This window comes from Notolabrus celidotus, chromosome 23 (assembly GCF_009762535.1).
Source record: "Notolabrus celidotus isolate fNotCel1 chromosome 23, fNotCel1.pri, whole genome shotgun sequence".
NCBI lineage: Eukaryota > Metazoa > Chordata > Actinopteri > Labriformes > Labridae > Notolabrus > Notolabrus celidotus.
In genome coordinates this window covers 7951508-7974664 of record NC_048294.1, presented here as the reverse complement: position 1 = coordinate 7974664, position 23157 = coordinate 7951508, and the positions used below count along the sequence as shown (strand labels likewise).

At 38.7% G+C, this 23157-nt stretch overlaps 1 protein-coding gene and 2 non-coding genes across 5 annotated transcripts; all 3 read left to right on the top strand.

The window, feature by feature from the left end:
- The first annotated feature begins 94 nt into the window (after nt 1-94).
- shtn2 (shootin 2) lies at nt 95-22485 on the top strand. Of its 3 annotated transcripts, XM_034677119.1 has the most exons (18): nt 95-443; nt 3008-3130; nt 9163-9212; nt 9582-9642; nt 9842-9936; nt 11150-11342; nt 12314-12411; nt 12540-12621; nt 15325-15419; nt 18459-18605; nt 18686-18839; nt 20177-20324; nt 20449-20507; nt 20647-20744; nt 20900-20920; nt 21014-21067; nt 21188-21338; nt 22241-22485. In XM_034677119.1, the coding sequence occupies exons 5-18, from the start codon at nt 9865-9867 to the stop codon at nt 22396-22398; spliced, it is 1530 nt and encodes a 509-aa protein (XP_034533010.1). In that variant the 5' UTR covers nt 95-443; nt 3008-3130; nt 9163-9212; nt 9582-9642; nt 9842-9864; the 3' UTR covers nt 22399-22485. The 3 variants fall into 3 exon arrangements, with proteins under 3 accessions (XP_034533010.1, XP_034533009.1, XP_034533008.1); XM_034677118.1 differs by lacking the exon at nt 3008-3130; XM_034677117.1 differs by lacking the exons at nt 95-443; nt 3008-3130 and adding an exon at nt 6484-6614.
- trnal-cag lies at nt 2024-2106 on the top strand. The gene has a single exon. It is a non-coding gene; the product is annotated as a tRNA-Leu (tRNA).
- Nucleotides 3016-3098, top strand: trnal-cag. The gene has a single exon. It is a non-coding gene; the product is annotated as a tRNA-Leu (tRNA).
- Nucleotides 22486-23157: the final 672 nt, after the last annotated feature.

Sequence of the window (23157 nt, the reverse complement as noted above, 5' to 3'; positions counted from 1 at the left end):
AGTTTATAATTCTTATTTATACATATAAGGACATCGATCTGGATATTTTCCAATTATTGACTGTACATTGACGTCATCGCGTAACATCACGCAACTGGAGTGATGATGAAGTTGACCGTCGTGCGATTTGACTGTCTGGAACCTGCCATTGCAAGTCTCAAAGCTGAGGCTGCATGACAAACATGAAATCAAGCTTTAGCCGAGTTATGGAATCGTTTCGGTAAGTCCATCACGTTCACGCTGGTCACCTGGTCATGAACCACGTGATTGTTGTCGAGAAGAAACCGAAACGACGGAGATGTGATGATGTCGGAGGCCACAGACCGCTGATTCCAGCTAGCACCTGTTAGCATACCACGACGTTATGTCGAACATACAGGAGAGCGGGGACGCTGGAGAAGATGTTAAAGAAGAGACCGACCTAAACGAGCTGCGTTGACACGGTAAGTTAATGTTTAGAGCTTAATTAAGCTATTTGAGTCATGCCTTATATGCCTCGGGCTAATACAAGCTACAGCTAATGTTCTGTTATACTGCTAGCATAAAAAAAAAATGCTACCGTGGCGCGAATTGAAAGCACAGGATATCATTAGCGTTGTTTATATATGTGTTATGACTACTAACTGGGGTATATGTACCATAAGGCCAAAGTATTGTATCTATTATAACATTTGAATAAACATTTCAGGAGAAAACCGTAATAAATCTGTCAGTATAAAATCACTTTACACCTCAGTTCCGGTTCAATTTACATTTTATAATAAATAAAGTATATCAGTGCTGTTATAAACAATCGTTTTAAATTTCTAGTTAACGAAATTGATTTATAAAAGCATTTATTAATCGTCGTGGTGATAAGTGGGAGTGCGCATGCGCCATCTGCTTGGTCACGAAATGATAGGTAGCGCTATTCGCCAGAGCACCTGTAGCTTCTGGCTAGTCTTGAGTTTCCTGTTGTTGTTGCATTAAGAGCGTACTCTAATATTGATTGTAATTCGTTTTTGCATATAGTTTTCAATGACGCCTATACTTTTTCAATATAATAGAATAATGAGATGAAGCTCCGTTTATTTGGCACGTTCCAACTTTATTCAGCGTAACACTGTCAAGAACACATCAACAACAACACACTTCCGTTTATCCACCTTCAAAATAAAAGCGGATGCTTTACAGGAAATAAAGATGTTTATCTGATGCCCCATTATTTTTTTATTTTAAGTGGTCTTGGTCAACGCAGTGTACTTTAAGTAAGCAATCCATTATTTGCAGCTAACAAAATGAGTGGTTGTTTTCCCCATTTCAGTTGTCGACAGGAAAGTCATTGTTTCTGTATGAATCTGTTCTGTTTTCATGTGTTCCTGTTTTTATTATAATCCAGCTCTCTGTAGCTCCTCTGAACTCCTCTTGAATTTGTTACCAATCTAGCGGCGTTGGTTCGAGTCCAGCTCTCGCCCTTTGCTGCAGGTTTTCTACTTTACATCTCACACTTCCTCACTTTCCCCGACATTTTCTTGTCACATTAAAGTGTTTTTGTGAGTAAATGAAAGCAAATATATTAAACTGGGTGTTAAAGGGTTAAACTGCATACACGTTATTACTTTACCTTCCTCCTTGTGTCTTCAAACATGATTGTTAGCTTTATCTCTGTAGATTATAACAGCTGAAGAGAAGATGTATTGTCGTATATGGTTAATATCTGGCGTTTTATCGCTAATTTATCAATTTCAATACATGCTCGGGTAACAAAATGCTATGATAAAACCACGTAACTTATGACTCAGTCATTACAGTTCTGTGTTTGAAATGATGTAAAGCATTTCTGTCTTAGTTTGAATGTGTTGCTGCTGATCTTGGCCAGAACCCTCTAGTGAAGACAGTTTTAATCCAGGCAAGGCTTTCCTTGTGAAATAATTTAAATAGTTGATCAAATATTCAAAACAAATAATTAAGTAGCTGTACACATTGAACAATGTGGATTATTTTTCTAATATTTTCTATATAAATAAATTATTGTAGTGTATATGTCAGGATGGCCGAGCGGTCTAAGGCGCTGCGTTCAGGTCGCAGTCTCCCCTGGAGGCGTGGGTTCGAATCCCACTTCTGACAGAACACATTTTTCATGAGCCAGGAACACCCACACTGATACTGCAAACATCACACTTAACTCCTACACAACTAAGTCCCTTTAAGATATGTTGTTGGCACTCTCCTTTATAAATAGTCCTTCAATCTACCCTCCTGCATCAAACTTTAGACTTAGTTTACAGTGTAAATCAAACTGAAACTATTTTTCAAATACTTATATCTGAGGCTTTTATTTTGAAGGGAACAAGAATGTAACATAACTGTTGCAGCTAAAAATAGATTTCTTTCCAAGGACAAGCAACAAATCATGTGGGCAGGTTGAGCACTGCTGAAAACTAATATGTTAAGTTGAGTAATAAATGACCTAACAGTCTCCATATAGAGATTTTACAAGCAGCTTAAAAACATGTAATAAAGGGTTTATAACACACTATGGTGCACTAAAACAGCTTCCAGGACTGTCGTTTAATGTTTTTAAAATCTTAAAATTAACAATTTATTTGTGTTTACATTAATCCTACTTAACCTTAGTTAAAGTTTCTCAAGATTTATGTGAAATTATTATTCTACAAATGTTTTTTTTCTCTATATTATCCCTTTATCTGTTGAGAAACCAGACTACAGTCTATAGGTGCACACAAGGAATTATAGTTTTTTTATAAACATGTTAAATATTTAAGTTTTTGTTGCTTAAAAACATTAGAATATGTTATAAACCCTTTGTGACATGTGCACTTAATGATTGCATAAAAGACAATTGTTGTAAATTATAATATGGAGCTTCTCTGTGTTAATATTACCATTAAATAAGTAGTAAATTACTCTCACTGACCTCTGTGAAATAAAAAAAGCAAGGCTTCTTTACGATGTGCACTATCAACAGTAACATGTCAAGAAATAATTCTTTGTAATTGCCCTTTAGCAGCATCTGTCAGGATGGCCGAGCGGTCTAAGGCGCTGCGTTCAGGTCGCAGTCTCCCCTGGAGGCGTGGGTTCGAATCCCACTTCTGACAATACCCTTTTGAGAGGCGCCCTGCTGCACAGAGTGAGTGATACGGACACCATTCACATGCTAATCCTCGGGTGAATGACTTCTTTTATTCCTCAGACTCTTTGTGGAAACTGACGATAACTTTGTGAGGCATTGGTTTGTTTTATATGGGTTTTTTATTTAAAGGAGAAAATATGAATACCTTAACAGTAACCATAGATGCTGTGGATAAAAATAGACCTCTGCTACAAACATGCTGCAGCACACGTAGGCATGTTGAGCTGAATGCAGATCTGATTATGTATGTATATATATATATATATATATATATATATATATATATATATATATATATATATATATTATATTTATCTCTCTGATTGTGGATTATATTTTGTAAATATATGTTTTATTGATTTTTGCATTTAACCGGGGTATTCACAAAATGTATCAAAACATACAGACAACACAAAACACCCAAGAAATAGTGTCCAAATATTAAAACACATACAGAAAACGTAATAAAAATGTTTTTAATAATAAGTATTTAAATAAGAGTTATGCTTAAATTGTCAGAGTATATTTTCCGAAAATTTCAGACAAAATCTTACATTAAATAAAATGACAAAAATAAATAAATAAATAAAATGCTAAAATGCAGCAAAAATGTAGAAATACAAAATGTAACATACTTTAAATGTATTTCCAAATATGTTTAATTGAACAGAACAAATCTTAGAGTTTTCGATACAAACTCACATCCTCAACATACAGTGAAAAAATAGATATCTCGTAGTTTAGGAAAACAAGATCTAAAAAAATAGAAAATAATAACGAAAGGATTAACAGTGTAGACATTATAAACTTGATCCAAAAAATATTTACAAATAAATATATTTAATTTCAAAGATATCCAGATCTATAGTCACCTCATCTCCTTATCATAACATGTATAGCCTTAAATATTTTACTAGTCCAAATATTTTAATTTAACCAACTAAATGATGCTTTTTTTATTTTACATGCCCACCATTGGGCTGATTGGTCAAATCCCCCAAACTAAATTTAAACACACCACTTTCTTTTTACTAAAATGTCAATTATTGCTGACAGATTGAAATAATGAACAACCCAGTTCAATAAAGACCGGCCACTCACTGAAACACAGAACCAGCCATGTTTACAGTCTCTGAGTTGAATCTAAAATAAACCCTGCTGGCTCTCTAATCTGTCTCCAGTTAACCAGAATCCAAAGACGAAGCATTAATGAGAACAGCTCAGAGAAACACCAGACAACAGCTAATGTTAAGTGACAATTTCACCTTTATTAAGACAGTGAAGAATCATTAGTAAATGTCAGGGTGATGGGAGGTGGAGGCTGTGGAGCTCAGGTGGTACCTTTAAGAGAGCAGCGCAGTGAGACTCATTAAATACAAGGACGTCACTCACTGCTGCTAATTTATTGTTCGGCTGTACAGACGTCATGTGCATATTAAGTAATTTAAAATAAGATCTCTTTGCTATTTAACATTTGAAACATGAATCAATCCTTATTTTAGTGTTCCCTTTTTGTGCTGCAAAGATAAAAAACGTATCAAGCAATCAATCAGACTTTATTTATAAAGCGCTTTTCATACATTGACATTGTAACATAAAGTACTGTACATAAAAACAACTTAAAATAGAATAAATTGAAAAAAATATATACATATATATGTGTGTATATATATATATATATATATATATATATATATATATATATATACATATATATATATATATATACATATATGTATATATATATATATATATACATATATATATATACAAATATACATATATACACATGTATATATATATATGTATACAAATATACATATATACACATGTATATATATATATATGTATGTAGATATTTTTTTCAGTTTATTCTATTTTAAGTTGTTTTTATGTACAGTACTTTATGTTACAATGTCATTGTATGAAAAGCGCTTTATAAATAGTCTGATTGATATATATATGTATATATATATATATTCATATATATGAATATATATATAATGTTTATGTTCAGACACCCAGTTAAAGAAAGGGAACATTCAGTGTATGAAAAGATGGATGACATTACAGCCTCTCAAAAGTGAAGCCAAAATATTTAAAGCTCCCCCTACTGACTGTTTTAAGTGTAGGTCATTGAGCCCGCCTCCTCCATGTTAGCAGATGGGACATGGGTCTAACTTCAAAACTGCTACCCAATGCATTAAATCTCAACCCGTGTCATGTGTTATTTTGGCTTCTCTTTTGTACAACATGGAGAAGAGGTGGAGATGTGTGGCGTCCATCTTTATTTAATGTTAACGGGAAAGATCAAGGTCTTGTTTAGAGTAGGGAAAAACTCAACAGGGTACAAAAATCTACTCGGATTATGAAAAAACAAAGATGATGTTTACTACCTACTAAAGCCTAAAGTGTGTATTCATCCGCAACTAAAAATAGTCCCAAACAAATCCCACTTTTTCTTGTTTTAGTTTGATAAAAGCTGCTGCGTGCTTCTGTTTAAGGAAATGACTGAGCCAATATTAAAAATGAATAGATATTTAGGAGCGAGTTCCTAGATAGAACAAGCGTCTTTGTTGCTTTTTGGTCATTTTGTGGCTTCTTTCTGTCTGTTTGGCTCGGTTATATACATTTTAAACAGTTTTTGTCTCCTTGTGGGGAATTTGCATCATTTTGCATGTGTTTCGTGTTCCTGTGTTAACTTTTTACATTGATTTAAAATTAGGGCTGAAGAAAACATCGTTTGGCCATCGCAACTGTGATGTGTCTGTCACTTGAACACCGAGAACTGCCTAGAAAACCACTAAATCCTCCACTGAGAGTTGAATACATGCAGCATTTCGCTCTGACCAAACCCTGCGTCCTCAGAACTCAGACTTCGGGAGAGCAGGTGAATGAATAAGATATTTTTAAATCATTTATACTGCAGGAATATGTGTCCTCAGCATCATCTCTGCCATCCATCTTCATCATCTCCTGAATTCTCACCTCCAGTTGGGTCCCCGTGGCAGGTTTGATGTTTCAGAGGTCGTGAACTCGGAGCACAGATGCTAATAGAGGAGTGAAAGCAGCGTGAGTGACATTGATCTTGCAGCGCAGAGACAGAGTCAGAGTCGTCCCTCAGAGACCAGAACATATTTCTCTTCTCACTGTCAGGAAAGGGGTAAAAGTTCAAACACCTCATCCTCTTGCTTACTCGTAGCATTATCCATAAAAACTTGTAAAAAAAGACATCCTTTAAGTAATCAAAAACCACAACAGATCAGGGATCAGGATGTGTTTTTTAAGGGGTTCCTCTTTTTAGTTGCGGGGGAGGGTTTTAGCAGAAAGGCCCACTTCTCCCTCTGTAATAAGCTGACTGCAGAAGGAAAGGTTTGTTTGTTCTTGGATGTGTCGCTTAAATACGTTTACTAAGGAGCGAGAACTTTGAACAGTGCAGAGGGCAGGATGTGGGTGCAAGAAGACGACAGTGCAGCCGCAGGTAAGACTTCAGAACATGAATCTAATCTGAGTCTTTGAGATGTGTTCAAGTCACGTAGTTTCAGTAAAGATTTCCAGCATTAAAATAAGTTGTTATTAACTGTGCACTTGTGATTTGAAGAGTTAGTTGAATGTTGGTGAATCTAGTATGTATAATAAGTTCATGATTATTATAAATGCTCTTATTGGATTGTGGATTTGAAGGTGCTTTTGTGTTACCTTTTTTTAAATATTCAACCTCAATTAAGGCTAAAATTTATAAAAAGCTCTTTAAACTCAGTGCTAACAGAAAGAATGGGATATGAGCTCTTTCACTGTATTGATAGGAGTAAGAGAAGAAAAGAAAGGAAAACCCTCACTTAAAAAAAAAAGCTAAATCTAGCAGTCGTTAAGCTTAGCCTAGGATAAGGGAAAAACATCACATAAAAGCACCCATCGTTAGACCTTACTGTCTCTGACACCAACTGTTATGGAGGCTTGTAGGACTGTATAGGGTTCCAGATTTCTTTATTACACTTCGCCCCAGGGGTGTCTATTAGAACACTGATGCAGAAATGTCTCTCTTTCAAAGATTTATTCTGTATTGCAACAATGCAAATATGGGACTCACATATGCGTGGTTCTGTAAATAATAAAAATAACACACTTAAGATACAAATAATAGCATGTATTAATAATCAACATTTACAATACAAGTAATAATCTCCTTCATAAGTGCACATTATATACATTATATCAAGTTACTAAACACTTTAGAGGTCGCATTCGGACTTTCTCTTGAGCCACGTGGTTCAAGCCAACCAAATAATTAATTATTAACTAAACCATTCTTACTCATCCTATAAATCTAAACAAACCGATGCACTAACAGCACAAATAAACACAACTTACGTTTCCAAAGACGCACGCAACTTCGTTCGTCAACCCAACTGTTAAATCAGTCCGTGTCCACACAGCCGTCAATGTATTCACGGTCGCTGCACTTCTTTTCCTCTGCTGCGCGCTCCCACGTTAGGTATCCAGCGATTGTCCGAGTTAGACAGTGGAGCGCACAGGGAAAAGATGATCACACTCAGGCTCTGTACGCAACAGATGACCACCTCCGATGTGACGGCCTTTTTTAACACCAACAGAAAACATATGAACAAGTGTGCTTTTGAAGTGCTGGTAGATGAAAGTTGTAAACCTTTTAACTGCAAAGCTAGCTGTGTCCCAGTGTCCAGTCCTGTAGCTTAGCTGAATGGCCCCACAAACAAAACAATAGTTTCCCATTTTTTTATATTTTCTATTACACTTTCTAACTAATTAAATGGAAAAGAAATTAGGACCTATGAAACATCTGTGCAGTTAATATGAAGCTAGGGGTCATAGCCATTTAGTGTAGCCTAGCACAAAGGGTGGAAACTGAGGGAAACAGCATGCCTGGCTTTTCAAGAATATAACAGAATCAGCCAACCAGCAGCCTGTTGCACCAGCTGTGTGTAAGTTGTGTCCTAAGTTAGGGTGTAAAGTCCTCACTAAACCAAACGTTGAAACTAGTTAGTTTGTAACTTAAGTTGTGTCGTTGTTTGGTTTCACCACAGAGACGTATGGTTCATCGTAACTAGTAGACCGTAACGTCCAAACTAACCAAAACATTGTCGCCGATATGACGTATACACTTCCAGCAGCCAATCAGAGGAAAGCACCAGTTTTGATGCATTGTTATCTTTCGTGCCTAATCTTCTCAGAACTAACCAACAGCTGAATCAAACTAAAGTAATGATAACTACAGTCTAAATCCTTAATCTACGGTGTGTATGATAAAAGTGACATCGAGTGGTACAATTATCAACTACAACCTACGTTAATCATAGGAGGGCAAATCTTGGTCATCGTGTTTTTCCAAAGGATTTAATATCTTGCGGATATCATGTTGCAGACGTCATATAGCTGGGAGGACCCTCTGTGTCTCCTCATCATCCCACTTTTCAAAATGAAGCGCCATGGCAGCCGATATACTGTATGGAGGACTTTACACCTACAAGGACCCAAGTCTAAGAATTAAGTTGCAACTTAGGCTCACATTGGAACTATCTCAGCTGGTGCAACGCCCAAAACGTTAACTCCATCCTAAATGAGAAGTTACGTTCAAACTAGGCTACGTTTGAACTTACGTACAGCTGGTGCAACAGGCTGCAGAGCATCTAGAGCTCAGGATTTAACTTGTTCTTTGTGTTTATATTTATTACATGCAAACAACAAAACATCGTAGATTCATAAAGTGTCATGAACGGGACTATTTCTGTGAACGCTATCACTTTTATCTCACTCTACTATAAAGAAAGCTTCTTTGTTACTTTGAGAAGTGAAAGCTCTTCATATGTGGAACTTCTATGAGTGAAAACCTCAGGGTGCGTCATGTTTTTGTTGTAGACCTCTGCGATTTCACTTCCTGTTTTCATTTTGCAAAATCTCCTTCATGAGGTCCCCGAGTTCCTCTCCCTGTCTCCTGTATGTCCGTCTGTTCACCATTAACTAATCTTATCCCCGCCCCTCTCCCCAAACAGAGTCTGATGAAGAGAGTGGTTTATCATCTGAAGATGACGGAGACATTCAGGTACTGACAGACTGTGAATGACTTCTTAATGGGTGCTATTTTCAAACGCACATTTGAGGAATCGCTGATTATCATGCCCAAGCAGATGTCAATCAAATTTTAACGTTTGATGTAAAAAGTCTTAAAAAATGAGACGGCTGGGCTTGGAAATCTTGGATACTTCATCATGTCATTTAATTAAAAAGAAAACGTTAGAATTATTTTTTTTAAATTGCGGAGTTGCGTTCACAACCTTGATTACATTAACAAGGACAAATGCAGTTTTGATGCTTCAACCTTCTGATTCAAGAATAAAACGTGGATTCAATCAGTTTCATCCTCTTATAGTCTCATGATTTAAACTTCTGTTTGTTGATGTTTGATCCTCAGTGTGAGATCCTGGAGAAACAGAGGGATGAAGCCAATCAGAGACTCTCTGAGTTAGAGGAAGGTGAGTCTTATTTGTTCACTGTACCTGCTGGTCCCCATCCAGGACCAGAGCAGGGGTTCAGACTTCTTCAGTTAAGGTCACAGGGAAGAGATAAACACGTTAAACAAATAGTTTTTTCAGGAGCATGGAGAATAATTATAAAGAGATATTTGAGCACAAACTTCAAACATAATGTTTTTATTTCTTTTTCTTTTTTCAGTGTCCAATCAGCTCCTGAAGGAGATGAACGTTCTGGAGTTCCAGTTCCAGATCGAGCGCTCCTGCAGAGAGAGCGCCGAGGCTCTGGCTGTCAAAGTAAACTTCATCACTGTTGTTTCCTTCACATCCTTACCTCGTCTTCTTCCCTTGTTTCCTTCTTTCTCTATATCTGTCATATTGCACATTTTTTTTTCGGACTTTCGTCCATCTCTCTTTCTTCCTTTGTTTCACTCTTTTCCCTTGTTCTTTCTTTTCTCCTTTCCTTATTTTTCTTTCTTTCCTTCTTTTCTCCTTTCTTTCCGTGTTCTCATTCTTCCATCCTTTATTCTTTATATTTTTCTTTCTTGCTTCTCCTTTTAATTCTGTCCTTTTCTTTCATCTTTCATTCTTTCTTTCAGTCCTTGCTCTCATTCTTTCATCCTTTGTTCGTTCTTTCTTGCCTGCTCTCATTCTTTCATCTTTTTTCTTTCCTTGCTTTCGTTCTTTCATCCTTTGTTCTTTATTTCTTTTTTCTTTCCTCGCTCTCATTCTATCATCCTTTGTTATTTCTTTCTTGCTCTCTTTCTTTCCTCGCTCTCATTCTTTCATCCTTGGTTCTTTCTCTTTCCTTGATCTCGTTCTTTCATCCTTTTTCCTTTCTTTATTCTTTTTCTATTGTCTTTCTTTCCTATTTTCCTCTCTGTTTTCCCATTATTTATCTATTCTTTCTATGCTTCCCTTCTTCATCTTTCCTTTTTTGTATTTTCATTTTACTAGAAATATTTCATTGTCCCCTTTATTTCCTGTACCTCTGCTTTTATCTCCCTCCCTCTCCCTGTGACCTACTCATGATTATTCCTATTGGTCCTATTAGTTTTTCCATTCCTTTGTAGAGTTTTTTTCTTCCTGTTTCTCTGTTATTCTTTCCTTTCATAAATCCTTTCCTTTCTTCTTTCCTTTCTCTTGATACTGACCTTTTTCTCTGTCCTCAGCTCTACTAGTCTTTCTCATATCATTTCACCTCGCATGTTTTTTTCTGTCATTCACTTTAAAATGTCTGATTCCATCCATTTCTATAATGTCCTTTGATTCTTTTTCCTTTCTTGTTCTCTCTTTGCTTTTCTTCACTTGGTCTTTCATAATCTTGCTTACATTTCTTCTCTCTCATTCATGTCCTTTTTCATTCATATATTTTCTTCACTACCCCTTTATGTTTCCTGCTTTCCATCCTGCACCTCCCTTTACCTCTGTGTGTGGTTTTCATACTCATAGATAAAAGCTAACTCAACCATCGTCCTCCACACTCACCATCGCCTCCTCTGTTCTCCAGGTGACTAAAGAGAACAAAGTCCTCATGAGGAGGAGCCAGATGCTGATGCCACTTATCCCCGAGCTGCCTGAAACCTTGTCTGCTGTGACCTTTGACCCAGAGACTGACTCCACAGTCCACAGTGATGAGGTTGATGTTGGTGGGGAAGGCAGTGAGGAGACCCTGCTGCTGGAGAGTCAGGCTAAGATTGCAGGTTAATAAACTGCATGATGTGAATCACACTATTAGAAAAAACAACAAAAAACACCAACGTGTCATTAAAAACATTTATCATTTGATGTCCATCAAACTTTATATACATTTATTTTTTTAAAAGAGTAAATAGTACATTTAAAACGGAACATATTTGACATTAATAAAGACAAATTGTTATTTTCCCAGTGTCCCAAAAAAAAAAAACTCTATGAAAAATAAAAAAAGTAAAGTGAGGCTGTATGTGAAAATTGCCTAAAATGTCAGAAAGAAAGTAGCTAAAACTACCAAAATGTCCCAAAATTTCAAGAGGGCAGTCTCCAAAATTTTCCAAAAATTGCTGATTGATAATTTTCAAATTTAAGCAAAAGCTTCGAAAATTTCTAAAAAGTTACTTTTGCAAAGAAAAGCTAACAAAAGATGAAAAACAATCCTTAAGATGTCTTAATGAAATTTACCAAACGTCACAGAAAATTTTCTGAAAGATTTCCCTGAAATTCTTAAAAATCAGCTCGCAAAAATGTCTAAAATGAAGTCTTTGATATTTTCCTTTAGTATGTAACTATTTGTGAATGAATGTTGCAAAATCTGAATTAACGTGAGCTTCTTAAATTGCATAACGAAGAAATCCCCCCCAAAAATGTTTCCACTGGGGTCTCATGTCTCTCACGTGATGTTTGTGATTTCTTGCTCATGTAAGATTCATGTTGTTTTCCTGTAAATGCTGTCACTTGAATTTAGGTCAGATTTTGAATCTTGCCTGATGTTTTTAACCCCAAAGGCTGTAACTTTAATGTTTGTATGAGATAAGTTTGTTGTGAATTAGTGCTAAATGAACAAAATAGATTCATTGAATGTGTTTCCACAATATGATGCTTTAGTTCAGAAAGTCACCACAGCAGAGCTTGATTTGTAAATTCAATTATTTTTGGTGAGTCCATAATTTATCGTGAACTTGTGTTTGTTTGTCAGAGCTGCAGGCATCAGTAGACGGGCTCCTTGCTGAGAAGCTGAAGCTGGAACAACAAGTGGAAGATCTGACCAAAGAGCAGGTCCTCTTCCGAGAGCAGGTACAGCAATGTGTGTGTTTGTGTGTGTTTGTGTGTGTGTGTGTGTGTGTGTGTGTGTTTGTGTGTTTGTGTGTTTGTTGTGTGTACATGAAAACGTGTACCCTGTCCTCAAACACGTTTTCTCTCAGGTGGCTCTGGAGATGGAGGAGAAAGAGGCCATACTGAGGAGGATGAACAAACAAAGCAAGACCATGAATAAAATCAAAAGAGGTGAGTCATCGTTTTGTTACTGCAGCTAATTTTATTTTTTAATTAATGACTTGTCTGGAAAAAAATCCTCCCAAAATGTGATCATTATGAGTCAAGAAATATGTCCTCAACACATTCTCAGGTCTTCACTCATTTTACTTTATATCAAAAGTTACACCAGAGAAGCCGAATCCAAACAAACATGACAACAGTGGAGGAGGATCATATCTTTGTTGTGTTTTGCTGGTCTGGTTTGAACTATCGGCTACACTGCTCAACACTGCCGCCTAAATTTCCCGATGGTACTGCAACATTTCAATAATGCAGAAAGTATTCAAGTTACTGATGTTGTGTTAGTGTCTTACTCCAGGTAATTTAACCCACAATGTATTGCGTTCACTCTACATTGAGGCAACATGAATTGCTCTTCCATAGACTTCAAACCACTGTGTTGCATTTGTTTACTTTGCACTGAAAGCCCAACATTCCCTGCTGCACCATTGATTGTGACTGACACATTTATATTTAACTCCCGATTAACTCACTGGCTACGTTTACATGAGACTTTTAATTCCTCTTTAATTCCGAATTAAGATTAAATCCTCTTTAAAAAGATTTAAAATGACCATGTAAACACCTAATTCCGAATGAAAATGATAATTCCGAATTAAATTTAAATCCGATGTAAGTGGCTGGTTGATTCTGATTTTAAATCCGAATTGAATAATTCCTCTATCATGTATACGTTCATTCCGCTTTAAATTAATTCTGGTCGTTCTGCGCATGCTCGTTCCCTTGTCCTGTCGCGATGACGCACATACTCCGCGCTGGCGGGCTCTTATTTCAGGCTGAGGTAGAGCAGCCGTTGCACTAACCGGCTTTGAATCGCCACAGTCCGGTCTTCCGCCTCCCTTCTCCGGTCGTCTATCTCTCTTCTCCTCCTCAGCTGACCAAAGTGAAGCAGTACGTTTGTGTCGAGCTGCTTTTTAACAACTATAGTCAAAATCAAAGTGAAATTTGAACTTATTGTGTGGTCTTCCATGTTCCATGAATTATTTAATTCAGAATTATTAATTCAGAATTAAAAAACATCATGTAACCGTACCCAATGTGTCATTAGCAGTACAGTGTATAGAAATTGGAATATTTAGCAGCGTCCAGCAGTCAGATTCTAGACTGAAATGCTCCCCTTCTCACCCCTTCTGTGGTGAAGTGACGGTGACCTTTGGGGACAAAAAGCTTGTCCATTCAAGTTCTTGCCATCAAAACATCTATCAATACAAATTATTTTGAACACAACAACCACTCTCTTCTTCTACATCTTCGAACTGGTTCTTTTTGGACTGCCAATTACTAAATACAGAAAGGCGTATGTCACTAGTGCAAGATGGCGGCCTCTGTGGAAAGGGACCCATTCCTATGTACAGTAGATATAAAAGGCTTATTCTACGGTAACAAAAACAAAACTATTTTAATATTCAGGTGATAATACACTTATTCAATCATACATATAACCATTATATTACATTTCTACCAAGTCTGTTCTGCTAAATGCTGCTTAAAAACTACACACTGTACCTTTAAATAACCCCTCACTGACATAATATCACTCAGTTACATCTTTCCTTGGGTGAGTAGTGCTGGGTGGTGATCCTGCAGATGCTTCATCAAATTTGATGGCTGTGACCCTTTAGCTCCACATTTTTTGGGGCAGGTTTTGGAGACTAGTGATGCGCTACTTGAATAACTCCTCGGTCAGTCTTGGTGTTCCCAAAATGCTCTCACACTTCCCACATCCCAATTTTTTTTTTGATGGATACAAAACATAACTGCTTGGTCCATCACCCATAGATAAACTAATTTATTACCCCGCTCTCTTACTGATCTTCCAACTGTATGAGATGCTTGATTCTGATTGGTCAAAACCCCTTGACGACGGTTATTAACTTTCACCAACATGAGCAACACCAGAGGCAAACTGATAACACGTCATGTCAAATCAATCCGGGGAAAAAGAGTACCGGCACATTTTGCTTCTGCTTGTTGACACTATAGACTGTAAGGTGTGGACAAGACCCTCCGCTTCACATCAGGGTCTTGTCTCAGCCTGTCTGGATTCTATTTCCCATAACCACCTGCTAACCAGACATTATCCCTCACGTAGCATAGCCTCTATGTCTCTTGGTGAGTACGACACATTGAGCTGGTGTTTTTTTTTGTTCTGTGCAGGCTGCTACAAACATAACAGACTGATAACACGAACACTCGCTGTAGAGGAGCTTCAAGAATTAAATAAGCGTGATGTTTAAAAGAGCGGTTAATAGTCAGACTTGTTAATCGCTGCAGCTCTACGCCTTATATGAAGTCATACTGATGAAATATCTTGTTTGTCTAACATAGTCTTGAAACTTAAGTTATTTAAAGGGATATTTTGCCATTTTAAAGAATGATATTGACAGGAAAAAAAGCCTGTAGTGTATTGGGAAATGTACTTTTATATGAAATAGAGATAACTAACTTGGGGGCCAATTATTTGGTGTCATAATTGACTGAAAACGTTCAATTAATCATGATTTTTTGACACATTTTCTGTAGATTTACTTAAATATGAAACAGTGCAAATTTTTTATTGAGTCCTCCTTTTTAAAAAAGTGAGTGTCGTCCCAAAAGCCTCTAAATTCTGCTTGTGTTCTTTGTCTTTAAATGTTTTCCGTATGTTCACAGTTTCCCAGCTTGTCACCGAGGAGTTCACAGAGATGTCTCAGAAGCTGGAGCTGGAGCAGGGCCTGCGGGCGCACGCTGAAGTCTTCGCCCACCAGGTGTGAGAGCGTGGCCCCTTGCGTGTGTGCTTGTGTGTGAGTGTGTGTGTGTGGTTTGTACGTGTGTGTTTTCTGCCCAAAACATTTTGTCAAACATTCACACCTATGGACACTGAGGGTGACAGGTCGTGCCACGGAAAAGGAGCGGGAGTGTCGGAGCTGACCTTCCGGCGGGTACGGGCAAGAGACGGGCGTGAGGTGGGGAAGGAAGGGCTTAAACACAGACACACACACACACGCACACACACATGGAGCACTGTCAGAGTGCTGCTGATGTGGCGGGACAGGAGAAGGGGTCTCCATTCTCTGTTTTCACACTGATGACACTTTGGTCAAATCCAGGCTGTCTCTGTGAGGCGAGGTGTTCACACACACAAAACAAAGGCAGGCACACACTCTGGAACAACACCAATTCATTCCAAGTCCACATACCCAAACACACACACACACATCCAGCACAGTCCTCCTGCCCCAGCTGCTTCAATAATGAAGGCTTTTTCTTTCAAAAAACACCTCTCTGTCCCCTTCCCTTCCCATTTAGCCCCTCCCTCGCCCGTAATTAGCGGTCATCACCGCCGCTGAAGGAGAATAGTGGTCTTTAAACACAACCTGTCTTTGCCTGACACCTTTATGTTACGGCGAGCATACAGCAATTGTCGCCTTTGTGCGCGGCGTCCTCCATTTACCGGACAGGCGCACAATGGGTCTCCTTGCAGGGGTCCTTACCTGTGAAAAGGACCCCCAACCGCTCACACAATTCAGCCCCTTTTACTCTCAATTCGCGGTAAAAGACCCCCCTGCGCTGAATGCCTCTTGTATGCACTACTATTTGTCTGTTTTCATGTGTTTTGAAAACACCAACCATTCACACCTCTCCTCTGTGATGCGTGCTGGTATAATGACGCCCGTCCTCAAACAGGAAACAATTTGGACGTTTTTTTTTTCCTTTCTTTTTTTCTGTGTGTGTCTTTGTCTCTTTGTGTAGCAGTGTGCGGCTGCGACTGTGTGTTTGTGTGTATGAAATCATTGTGCTAATTGCTGTGTGAAAATTGCTCCCTGCTTAATAAGAGAGAGGGGAGATGAGAGCGGTGTGGTTTTTTGGATGCATGGAGCCTCGCGATGCGTTCGCTGGCACGGGGCTCACCGAAACCTTTAGCTCGGGTTTGTTCTCACAGGGGGAAACTGGGAAATGAAAAACAATTTTTACTCACACTTCCTGTTCTGACACTCTAAAACAATGTGTACACGTGTTTGAGAGACACAGAGGTCACGTCTGTTGTATCCTATCTGCGAACTAAAGAGGTTCAAATACGCACAGATTACACATGATGGATATTACAGCAAATTCACATGGTTAAGGGGTCAAAATATTTAATGTCTATTTCTAGTGATACGAAAAACACAAATTAAAAACATATCCCTGCTTTAACTGGTCATATTTTCAGTTCCAGCCCTTTTTAGAAAATAAACTGATGAAATGTTGAGCTTATACAACATATACATAACAAACGCACATGCTAACATACTGAACTCGTACAGACAATACCCCACATTAACCCCACCACCCCTCCCAGGCCTTGAACACACCTTAAACAGAGATCAATGAAGACAATCATTTAAATACATTATTTATTTATTTGAAACAATAATTGACAAGCCAACAGTTAATAATGATAAAATAAAATAAAAAAATTGTGAACAACTTTTGTATTTGCTTTTTAAAAGGTAAACAGAAACAGCACTCGGACAAGTGTAAAGGCACAATGCAATCAAAAATAGAGAAAAAGAAAAGGGACAGAGAGGGAGGGGGGGGCGGTGAATGCAGTGCACAACCATCATGAACAGCATCAACAAGCGAACTAAGTGAGCACCAATCAGCTCCTCCTTTACAAATTCAACAAATGGAGACCATACTTTAGTAAACTTATCAAGGAAACCTCTCAGGTTATGTCTAATCTTCTCTGGTTGAAGCAAAGACAGCATCTCGTCTTCTAAAGGGGGCGGGGTTTATTAGATTTCCAAATCATTAGGATAAGTCTGCATTCAAAGTTGCATCACTTTGAATCTACTTTTCATTCATTATTTCACTGATTTATCTTTGTTGTTTTCTAATGTAGCACCAATGAAAAGTGCTACATAAAAAAAATCAATCGATCTTTATTTATATGGCGCCAAATTACAACAAACATTATCTCAAGACACTTTTACAAACATAGCAGGTTGAGACTGTACTCTGTTATGTTATTAACAGAGACCCAACATCAAGACAAGGTAAGACTTAGTATGATCTCATCTTAATCCACCATGAGCAGAGCATTTTGCAGCATTTAGCAAGTTACAGTGGCAAGGACAAACTTCCTTTAACAGGCAGAAACCTCCAGCAGGACCAGACTCATGTTAGACACACATCTGATGAGACCGAGTTGGAGAGAGGGATAAGAAGAGATGAAAAGAGAGAGATGACAGTGGTGAGACGGATAGTAGTAGTTGTAGCAACTGCAGTCTGGAACGTCCACAACAGCAGGCCGTCTATAGCAGCGACTCGGCGACTTAAGCACACAATGCAAGTGTGTGTTCATTCAATCTAATTGAACCAGTTAAGTCCCAGTTTTTACCTTCATATATAATACCAAACATCACTCAAGCTTGAGCATAAGAACAAAAAGTTTATTTAAGACTCTCGCGACAATTTTAAATCAAAGCCTGAGTTTTTATCGTGTCGTGGTATAGAAGAAAAATCAAAACAAAGCTTGATTTTTTTCCTTTTAAGCCAATTATCTTGTTAGGAAAATGATTCTTTGTCTCACAGCTAATTCATTCAGTTTGCTTTGTTACTCTTCCTTAATAAAGCTGTGAAGTTATTGTAACAAGGCGCTCGTCTTATTGTTCTGGGCTGAAAACATCTGATTGTGACAACCTCCCGGGGAGGGAATGAACAACCAGCCACTTAGTTTTTCTCTCCGTGTGCTTAGAAGTTTCTAATCAGAAAAATGTGTTCGAGATGTCAGAGAGGTGAAGCTGAATGTCTTTTCTTGTTAGATGTTTGTGCAGCAGAAGGAGGATCACACGCCGAATGTGATGGCGATGCCGAGCCCAGAGACCGGCCTGCAGCTGCATCAGGCGCTGGAGCAAATCTCCACCATTAGCTCCGCCCTGACTGACATACAGCGCTGTTACCATGACCAGGTGTGTGTCTACATGTGATGAAGGAAGAAAAATTGGCGTCTATTCTTTTTTTATGCATGATGTCTTTCTGGTTCTCTCAGGTGAAACTGAGTCAGAGCTCATCAGAGGAGAAGGGTGACGTCTCTGAGCTACAGGAGCTGAAAGACAGGCTGGAGAGGAGAGAGGAGGAGAGGAAGGCCTTAGAAACTCAGCTGTCTGAGGCCAAAGACTCTGTCACACAGCTCCAGGAGGAAGGTACCCTGTAGTAGAATAATTCCTCTGCAAAGTCACACTTAATGCTGTCTGGGAAAAAAAGTGAAAGCATTTTATTATGCAAAACTACCCACTTGTTCTTGAATGTCAGCTCCAACGAACTCTACATGAAACACAAAGCAAAAGCCTTTTTTACTTTCTCCGCCGCGGCGTAAAGAAGTCCCTTATTTTGCTTATCTGCTTAAGCTAGCTACACACTAGACTACTTTTACATTGTAACTAATTTAATAAAAGCGTGGGCGACTACACGCTTAGAGACAGTTTTGACCGATTTTTAACATCACAATCCTCTGAACACACACTCGATGATTCCTTAAGACTGCTAGACCAGGGGCACCATTGGCCTAGTGGTTTGTGAGCTCGCCCCATGTGCAGGGGCTTCGGCTCCCTGCCTCGCTGAGTATCTTCCCTGCTTTCTGCTCTCCACGTTTCCTGTCTCCTGTCAGGGGTCCTGTCAAATAAAGGCAAAGCGCCCAAAAATGTGACTTTAAACAAGAAAAAAAAGACAGCTAGACCACTCATTTAACGTGTGTGATAACGATTGCACAGACATGAGATCTAAATTGATCAAACATGATTTCAGAAGATAATCAAACATGGAGGGTGATTGACATTGTTCGCCGGCCGTCATAGCATGTGTTCTGTCATGCAGCAACAAAAACAAGGACAACAATATGCATTAATAAAGCCAAAAGCTGGTCTTCTTTAAAAGGACGCATTTGGTTGGTGACGCTTCCCAGTCCGCTCCTTGCATACGGGTATTCCGTCGACATCAGTCCTACCTGGAATCGTAAATATTAAACATGTTTGATATTTACAAGGAGGCTCTGACGTGGTCGGGAGCACTTAAATAGTTGTATTGACACCACACAAGTATAATTTATTTTAACAAGTAGTCGGTTGCAACGAGCCCTGAATCAGGTCACGTCCCTCCGATAGTCAGGGTTGGCAAATTGGGCCCTAAATCTGTCTTAAAATCGTCTAGCTAGCTCGCTTTACTTTGGTTTGGAAGTTTTTGCTGCCTTTCAGCTTCATTTCACACAGCAAGCTATTCCTGACTCAACAGATGCTATCACACGCACAATTATTTACCTCCCCAAAATCTCTTCACCTTTTCATCCGACATTAGAAGCACTGTTTGTTGTGTACTTAGTGCTCAAACCTTGTTTTCAGTTATCTCATGAATCTCATGGCCCCTGAAGCTTCTCTCTTTGTCTCTCATTACAGTTGATTCCAGTAATCACTGATATTTCTGACATGTTCAATGGATCCTGTTTCTGAATGATGATCAGTCGCTGCTTCTCTATCTTTGTTTTCAGTCAAACATTTACAAGAGAAGCTGGACAGAGATGATAAAACTGAGGAACCAGGAGTAAAATCAATTCCTGCTCCACCTCCTCCTCCTCCACCACCGCCCCCTCCTCCTCCTCCTCCTCCTCCTCTTCCACCTCCCAGCACTGTCACCAAGTATGTGTAACTGAAGCCAGAGCTTCCTCTATCATTGAAACCGTAGTTATTAGTTTCATTGCGGTACTTGATACAGTTTCAGGGGCCTCACACCCACTATCTCTTTTTCTCTTTCTGCTTTAAGTTCACTTGATTTCCTGAGAAGTCGAAGAAAAGATGGAGCCAGTAAAACTGATCCAAACAGTGAGTCTCACACTTTTCATTCAACTCCAACAACAGACTTGGTTTTTGGTTCAAAGCAGAAACACCATAAAAAGAAAAACTGTCTGCAGCAGTGATTTAGAAAATATGCAAGACTGTGCTCCATTTTTTAATCCTGAAGAATCGGCTCCTTCGGTGGACATGAAGGCGAGAGCAGTGGATGAAATGATGGACAGAATAAAGAAAGGAGTCGTCCTGAGGCCCATGAAGAAAACACAGGTGAACACACTTCATTCACACTTTTTTTCATCACTTTGTTTTTATTGTCTGATGAATGTAATCAGCATTTTAAGCATTTATATCTCGCTTTTGTGCCGATAAATGTAAAGAATGATAAATAAACTCTGATAACTAACATCTACGTATGCTTACAGGATGATGACAGCTCGTGGAAGGTCCGTTTTGTTTCTTCCATGTTTGATTCTTTATTTCTTTCATAATGACAGAGCCTCAGAATCTCTCTAACAAAGTCACAAATCTCCTCGTAGGACCAGAAGACTGAAAACAGAAAATCGGCTATTCTGGAACTGAGAGGAATGCTGGTATTGTACTTAAAACCTCCACTGTTCGCTCCAAGGCCAAACACTTGTGTGATAAATGGCAGCTTAAATGAGGTTCCGTGAAGTTCAGCGACTGTGCTTTGAAACATGTTTCTGTGTCAGGACAACATTAAACGTCAGCCGCAACGCAGAGTGCCGTCCAGGAGAGGGGATGGGAGATATGTTGCGGAGGCAGAGCTGCTGCAGGTGCTCCAGAGGAGGAGGAAGGCGATCGGAGAGAACAGAGACCCAGCATCCTCAACACAAACACAGGGTACCAACACTAAACCGTTAACACTGTTTCCTTATCGTCTAGTGTGTCCACATTAGCAGTCTAGTATTGTAGCTCTACTAAGGAAACAATAACAAAACAATATCCTTTACATTGGGCTTCAACAGTAAAAACCAGCAGAACAGAGACTTGATAAGTTATTACCATAAACTGTATGTAGAGAGAGAAAGTAGCTACTGGAAAGTCAGAGTTTGGAATTTTGGCCTTTGCTGTCTTCTTTTCAAGATCCAAAAGTGACAAGTAGCAACATCAAGAGTCTCCAAAAAAGCTGAGGCGATGCCAGGCAGACAGCTGGTGGCATCCAGCCGTCACTCAAACCAAACAAGCCCGTACTTATTCACAACCTAAACCTTGATCAAATTTGAAAAGATGAATGAGAAAAGATAACCCACTGTGCAGGCGACATGAAATGTTGAGATCACGTTCTTGACTTTGAATCTCATCATTTCTGTTGTGGGTCTTTGTTGTGTCGGTCTTTTAAGATTGACTCGCTTTTTGTGCAAGCCTCAAGTGACCACTGGAGGAACTGCAGTTTTTACACTTCAAAGTTAGCTCAAATTTTGAGCGCACAGTGATATTACAATGCTGTCTTTAAAGTGTCAGTTTTGAAATAATTTTAAGACTTTTTTCTCTGTTTGCATTAATTTGAGCTCATCCATAATATTCATCTAATGTCGTAATGTCTTTAAATGATCCAACATTACATTTGACTTTGAAAGAATTCAGCAGATACAATGCAATGTACCTTTAAGGTTCATCCTCTGCCCTAATTATCAACTAATCAAAGTATCTGAAGATCAGAACAAAGTGATTGATCTCATTTCTGTGCTCATTCATTATTTCTCTTTGTTATTAATTTTAACCTTCTGTAATCTCTCGGTCAGACCCTCAATCAGGTCCACAGAGTGTCCCAGCAGCCGGAGATGTTCCCTGGACAGGTGACATCGGCAGCGCCCCTGTGCTCCGGAGGCTGAGACAGAACAGAGAGAAGAGAGACTCTCGTATCAGAGCATCAGCCCTGATAATGGGCCAGGAAAACTGAAGAAGAAATACAAAATTTAAGCACTGCTATTTTCTAATTCTGTATCCGTTTGATGAATTTGATAAATAAACTTCACCTGCAAAACTTTGTAATTTGCTTCATTTCACTTTCATTTTGACTTCAAAGAAGCAAAGTGTCTTTGAAGATGTGTTAAGCAATCTTTTGAAATCTCTTATAATCAAAGGATAGTTCCTTTTTGGTTTTATTGACAATTTAAGACAAAAACTTCAGCTTTGATCAAGAACACCAGTGAATCAAAGCATGATAAAGAACTATTCTTGATGTTTGTTTCATCTCTTGAAGCACCAGATGAGAGGGAGACATTGCAGACGCATCAAAATCCAGGATAAACAAGCGGTGGCATTTTTTTAAAGATACCATTAAACCCAGATCCACTTCAGATGGCAAGAACTTGTTGCGTGTGAAGTGAAATGTAACTCAGTCAGCCGTGTTGAACCTCTAACATCGCTCTATTTTGAATGCCTGAGCCAGAGATGATCTAAGTGCGAGTTACAGGACTCTCTATGCTACAGAATCCAGATGAAAAAATAGAAAACCACTTAGGTTATATGAATACTCTCGCCCACTTCTCTCCTGAGGTGTCTCTCCTCTTAAAGCGCGATCCACCAGAGAGACGTTGGCGGCCATTTTTTTCGGCACATTAAAGCTCTCACCCATGGCCCAGAGGTGTCGTTGAGATAAGAGCCTCAGGTGATCTGTGCTCGTCCTCCTGAAAGTATCTTTAAATGCAGCTGGTTG